The sequence below is a fragment of the Limulus polyphemus genome, unplaced genomic scaffold, assembly GCF_000517525.1.
Source record: "Limulus polyphemus unplaced genomic scaffold, Limulus_polyphemus-2.1.2 Scaffold6803, whole genome shotgun sequence".
NCBI classification, from domain to species: domain Eukaryota; kingdom Metazoa; phylum Arthropoda; class Merostomata; order Xiphosura; family Limulidae; genus Limulus; species Limulus polyphemus.
Genome location: NW_013672413.1, coordinates 32,155 through 39,053, shown reverse-complemented (window position 1 = coordinate 39,053; position 6,899 = coordinate 32,155). Strand labels below are relative to the sequence as shown.

The window sequence follows — 6,899 nt, the reverse complement described above, 5'->3', positions numbered from 1 at the left end:
AGACGTTAACTAGGGTAATTCAACATAATGTAACTAAATCATTAGACGTTAACTAGGATAATTCAACATAATGTAACTAAATCATTAGACGTTAACTAGGGTAATTCAATATAATGTAACTAAATCATTAGACGTTAACTAGGGTAATTCAACATAATGTAACTAAATCATTAGACGTTAACTAGGATAATTCAACATAATGTAACTAAATCATTAGACGTTAACTAGGGTAATTCAACATAATGTAACTAAATCATTAGACGTTAACTAGGGTAATTCAACATAATGTAACTAAATCATTAGACGTTAACTAGGGTAATTCAACATAATGTAACCAACTAAATAATTAGACGTTAACTAGGGTAATTCAACATAATGTAACCAACTAAATCATTAGACGTTAACTAGGGTGATTCAACATAATGTTACTAAATCTTGACGTTAACTAGGGTAATTCAACATAATGTAACCAACTAAATCTTGACGTTAACTAGGATAATTCAACATAATGTAACTAAATCATTAGACGTTAATTAGGGTAATTCAACATAACGTAACCAACTAAATCATTAGACGTTAACTAGGGTAATTCAACATAATGTAACTAAATCATTAGACGTTAACTAGAGTAATTCAACAGAATGTAACTAAATAATTAAATGTTAGCTATAATAAATAAACATAATGGAAATATTAAGACGTTTTCCTTGAGAAATCCAAATTCATTAATTTACAAATTCTTGCATATTTAGGTATCAATCACTTACATATATCTTTGATTTCCTGTGCACCTAGTAGCCTCCAAATTCTCATGTATCAGTGAACCAATGATCTACAAGTATCCTCTAACTCCTCATGTATCAGTGAACCAATGATCTACAAGTATCCTCTAACTCCTCATGTATCAGTGAACCAATGATCTACAAGTATCCTCTAACTCCTCATGTATCAGTGAACCAATGACCTTTAAGTATTCTCTAACTCCTCATGTATCAGTGAACTAATGATCTACAAGTATCCTCTAACTCCTCATGCATCAGTGAACCAATGACCTTTAAGTATTCTCTAACTCCTCATGTATCAGTGAACCAATGATCTACAAGTATCCTCTAACTCCTCATGCATCAGTGAACCAATGACCTTTAAGTATTCTCAAACTCCTCATGTATCAGTGAACCAATGATCTACAAGTATCCTCTAACTCCTCATGTATCAGTGAACCAATGACCTTTAAGTATTCTCTAACTCCTCATGTATCAGTGAACCAATGATCTACAAGTATCCTCTAACTCCTCATGTATCAGTGAACCAATGATCTACAAGTATCCTCTAACTCCTCATGTATCAGTGAACCAATGATCTATAAGTATTCTCAAACTCCTCATGTATCAGTGAACCAATGATCTACAAGTATCCTCTAACTCCTCATGTATCAGTGAACCAATGATCTACAAGTATCCTCTAACTCCTCATGTATCAGTGAACCAATGATCTACAAGTATTCTCTAACTCCTCATGTATCAGTGAACCAATGATCTACAAGTATCCATTAGTTATTCGCGTATGAAGAATTCAATTGTTTTTCAAGAAAGTAGGGTCCTTGGAACTACCGCTATCCTTTAATTCCTGAAGTATTTAATGTAAATAACGACGTATCTAGAAGCTTGTTAGTAACAAAAACATCTTACTTGTTTTACCCACTCTCGGACGTCTTCAACAGTCCAAAGAGGGACTTGCTGGGACAACTTGTGGGGAACCTCTTCTCCAATAAGTTGGAGCGCCTGAGCAGCATACTTAGAAGCAATGGCGTTAGGAGAACTAGCAACCTTCTTCAGTGCCTCAACAGCTCCGATTTCGTGGAATATCTGACAAAGATGTTATCATTCTAAAAGTACCCCTGGTTACAAAATCAAACGTAAAAAAAAAACGAATGCCAAGCTCAGAAGAACGGATAAGACTACATTATTAGAGGTTAATACACTGTAGAGAAACATATTGTGGTCTGTTAGAGTGTTGAACTATGGCAATAAACAGACTAGTTTGTCATAGAGGGTGTTTCTGAACAATAATTCTAGTGTTAACTTAAGTGAGAATCCACCAACATATGTATTTATAGATTATCAACCCTAATACTGTAAGCTTTTTAGGTGTCATGAAATTGTTTGATTTAAATAAGGATTTTTAGCTCAGTTGAAACCTAAACTGTACAGAAAATTAGTCTTTTTTTGCCTGACATCTTGGATTTTATGGCCTGTCCTCGTGCACTCGACTTGGAATTTGCGGGTCGCGGTTTGGAATCCCGTCACCAAACATGCTTGTCCTTTCACTCTTTGAGGGCGTTATAATATGACGGTCATTCTCACTATTCGTTGGTAAAAGAGTTGGCAGTGGGAGGTGTTGACTAGCTGCCTTCCCTCTAGTCTACCACTTTACAATTAGGGACGGCTAGCGCAGATAAACCCTGATCAGTTTAGCGTGAGATTTAAGAAAAACAAACAAACAAACGGAACCTATTTTTTAGTTACTCTGGCAACTGTCTAGTCTTCTGCAGATAAAGTACTCAACTGTGACCGACTTAACCTATCATTATATGAATGTCAGCTTTAAAGATGTCTGCCAAACTAACAACACTTGTTTCAAAGGTGAACTCATACAAAGTGACAGAGTCCACAGATGGCACCGAATTGAAGTTAGTCCAATCATCAAACCACACAAAGTGCAGTAAAACTTACAATGGCAATAATAAATTAAAATTAAAAAAATATCAATATAAGTTAGTACAACAATAAATTTTGTCCAAACAATTTCAATATAAATGAAGGCAATGATAAATTTAATCCATATATAGAGTCCTGAGGCCTCTTACGACTGTTGGGGTATCTTAAATGCTGATGCATCATCGATAATTCTAGGGCAGAGTTTAATATAGCAGTGAAAGACTAGATTGAAGGAAGCTAGTCAACATCACCCACCACCAACTCTAGGGCTACATTTTATGTGATAAACTAGTTGGAAGGAAGCTAGTCAACATCACCCACCACCAACTCTAGGGCTACATTTTATGTGATAAACTAGATGGAAGGCAGCTAGTCAACATCACCCACCACCAACTCTAGGACTACATTTTATGTGATAAACTAGTTGGAAGGAAGCTAGTCAACATCACCCACCACCAATTCTAGGGCTACATTTTATGTGATAAACTATAGGGAAGGCAGTTAGTCAACATCACCTACCACCAATTCTAGGGCTACATTTTATGTGATAAACTAGAAAGAAGGAAGCTAGTCAACATCACCTACCACCAATTCTAGGGCTACATTTTATGTGATAAACTAGAAAGAAGGAAGCTAGTCAACACCACTTACTGCTAACACTTGGGCTATTCTTTTTACCAACAAATAGCGGGATTGACTGTCACATTGTAACACCCTCACGACTGAAAGAGTGAGCATGTTCAGCGACGTGGTATTCGAACCTGCAAGCCACAGATTGCGAGTCGAACGCCATAACCACCAGCCCACACCAATATATATATAAGTTTGGGCAGCACTAAGTTTAATTCATACAATTTCCATATTTATTAGGGCAACAATAAATAGTGGTTATTCAACTTTAATTCAATGTGAAAATGTTAACCAGTAAACATTACATTAAACTTCTAGCAAAGAAAATATAATCAATTTAGTAGCTTATGAAACATATCCTTTTCAATAGTGTTTTGCAGTTTTTGCCTTCACCAGTAGCAGTAATACTGATCTCAACAAGAAACTCAGAATAATATCCAAACTGAATCTTGTGACTTGTTGAAATAAATATTGGATCGGTCTAACTTTCTTTAGGCAGATTGTAAAAATAACAATTTGTTGTCTTACCGCTGTGTTTCCTTGTCGCTTCTTAATCCCAGCCTCCATGGCAAAGTGGAATGCTGCCAAACTTCTGGCTTCCTCTCTCTTGCTGTCCAGGACAGGAACCAGCCGAAGGAGCCAGTTTTTGGATTGCCCGTGGACATGAGACACTGTGCTGTTGGCAAACTCTTCAGGATTATGACTGGACACAAAAGGTTCAACAAGATCCAGTGTTCCGGATCGTAATACTGCGGCTTCGATTTCTTTGTTGGCTACCAAAGCTGTAATGGCCAAACAGGCATAATACTTGATATTGTCGTCATTGTTGAACGCTAAGGGGAACAACCAGACGGGGACTTTATGTCTGATCATAGCTTCCTGGTTCTCGGATCCCCCATATAATGACAAGTTAGCTAATGCAGTGGCACAATGACGGAGAGTTTCAACATCCGAATTTCTACAGTCGTATAAGATGGCTTTTAATCCCCCCATTCTTATGACATCACTACACGTGGTCACCGAGTGCTTAAAGAGGTGTTCAAGGATTCCCGTGCCAACACGGGAGTGAATAACCGAGTTTCTCATGCTGCAGGAGTAGGCCACGGAGACAACGCTGTCCAGACCTTTCTCTACCACGTATCCTCGGTTCTCGGTTGATAAACACTGCTCCAGAAGCTGAGCACTAGCGAACCGGAGTTCGTCGTTATCCGAAGAACAGTTGCTAATGAGTATATCCATCCCGCCGTTGTTCCTCAGGATATTGCACAAGTTAAACCCGAGTTCGTAGCCGTTAGTTGGAACAGCCCAGGCTTTCCTGATAATATCGTTCATTGTAGTTAGTAGCTGTACTGCTTCCTCGTCAGCAGCAGTTTTCAGCCTTTCAACACAAGCACTTATACGAGAACCAAATCTTGTCATAGCCTTCTCAACTTCTGGAGACGACGCTGGCGAGTTAAGAATCTCGATATCCTTTTCAAGGCCCTGGGTGAGGGCAAGATTAGGAGAGAAGCCGTTTATGTGAAACGGTCCTCCTTCATCAGGGAACGTGACGATGGGGCTCATAGTAACAGAGGATGAAATTCCTCCAAACCCTATTTGTTGCTTGTTTTGGCTGCTGCTGATAGCAGTGGACGATTTGAGGTTTTTACTAGTAAACATTAGCTTGGACGACGAGGAGGAGGATATGTTTCTTTGTTGTTGGATGGATGCTTGAGAGAACTCCTCCTGTTTGGACATGGCAATCTTTTCTGCAGTAAACCCGTCCGTTTTTAGCTTCATCGTGGAGGACAGTGCGGTCCGCTCTTGTTGCTGGATTGTCCCTTCAGTCTCCAGGTGGCTCTCTTCCTGTCGTAAAGCTATCGCCTTTTCAGAAGAAAATCCTTCGGTTTCTAAGTGAGCTTTAATGGCTTTTTCTTTGTAATTAATTTCTCCTGTCTGAAAGCTTTTCACTTCCTTGTTATTAGAAGTTTTGAAACCATCGGTTTGTAACTTCATCTTGGACGAAGAGGTCATTCTTTTCTGTTCGAACCTCATTTCCTGAGGAGAAGATTCCTTGGCCTCTCTCTTCTCCGACAAGATGTCGTCCATTGAGAGACCCCTCTGAGCAGTGAAGGTTTTCTTCCTAGACTCATTAGTGCTGCTGGCACTCTCCTCCGACAGGATGTCCTCCATTGAGAGACCCCTCTGAGCAGTCAGGGTTTTCTTCCTGGACTCACTGGTGCTGCTGGCACTACTAGCAACACTGGTAACACTGACGCTGCGATTAAAGTTACGATTGCCAACATACGATTCATTCTGCTGTTTTTGTTGTTGTTTCAGTTCTTGGTTAACAACCGAGTGGAGCAGCTGTGATTTCTTGCTGACCACAGAGCTAGATGTTGAAGATGAGGTGCTACTGCTCTTCAACATTTGGGCGGAGGAAGAATTAGCACTGAGCTTTTCCTTGCTCGTGAAGGCTGAACTCGAACTCAATTTTTCTGTGCTGCTAGCAAAAGAAGCTGTTGTACTGTTTATTGTGTTGAGGACTGTTGACTTCTGGTTAAAGTTTCCCACTAAAGAGGATACATTCCCGTTGGTCAACACTGCTTTTTGTTCGCTGCTTTCTGCAGGAAAATCAGACATCTGTAATGTACAATAAATATTGTTAATAAATCAACCACGTTTAATGATCAAAGTGAAAATTATAACTATTGAATATTGCAAAAATTCATTATTTAAGGAATTTAATTATTTGAACGCTCGATGGAATCAGAATGCACTTTTTGCCTGATATGCTTAAAGTGCTCTCTGAATGTAACATTACTGTACTCCGAAAAAAAAATTCCAATGATCCTAATAATGGTAGTAAACCTTATTTTACTATGGGACGTAAAAAAAACTGTGATTTTGAAGGGGATATAACAACCTCTAAAGTATTCATCCGCCAAAGGTAAAACAGATTTAAAATATATATACGAATCAATACAAATTAAATAAAAATTGGAGTTTCTGTGTCTTCTCTGGACACTCAAGAGAAGTCCATATGTTGAAACTGTACGCTAATTGAAGAAATCAGCTTTTTAGACATGGTCATTTTTATTTTCCATAAAGATATTTTACACGGTTATAATAAACGTAAAAAAATAATTCTTCAAACAAATCTGAGACAGGTAATTAAATACAAAGATAAGTCAAGACACTAGATCGTGTTGACTGATTTATTTGTAATTATCGTGTTTAATAACTGATAATTCGTGCTGGACCATTCCCAGTATGAGCAAGTCTAATTACTTTCTATAATCAATCTCAGCCCAATCTACCGTTGAAAATCCACCACGTGGCGTCAATGATATTGACAAAGATACTTTGTTGGAACATTTTATGAATCTACTTTAATTGACATATATAATAATATTGTTGCAACATTTCATGAATCTACTTTAATTGACATATATAATAATATTGTTGCAACATTTCATGAAACTACTTTAATTGACATATATAATAATATTGTTGCAACATTTCATGAAACTATAATTGGCATATTTAATAATAATATTGTTGCAACATTTC

At 37.8% G+C, this 6,899-nt stretch overlaps 1 protein-coding gene across 4 annotated transcripts in view; it reads right to left on the bottom strand.

Moving 5' to 3' along the window:
• Nucleotides 1-1,644: 1,644 nt before the first annotated feature.
• The window catches only part of LOC106474082 (sterile alpha and TIR motif-containing protein 1-like), a 35,713-nt gene continuing 30,458 nt past the window's right edge, over nt 1,645-6,899 (bottom strand). For all 4 annotated transcript variants that reach the window (XM_022402462.1, XM_022402460.1, XM_022402461.1 and 1 more), the window contains 2 exons: nt 3,876-5,969; nt 1,645-1,865 (listed from right to left, as the gene is read on the bottom strand). In XM_022402462.1, the coding sequence (XP_022258170.1) occupies nt 1,668-1,865; nt 3,876-5,969 (2,292 nt within the window). In that variant the 3' untranslated portion in view covers nt 1,645-1,667. The remainder of the gene's footprint in view (nt 1,866-3,875; nt 5,970-6,899) is intronic.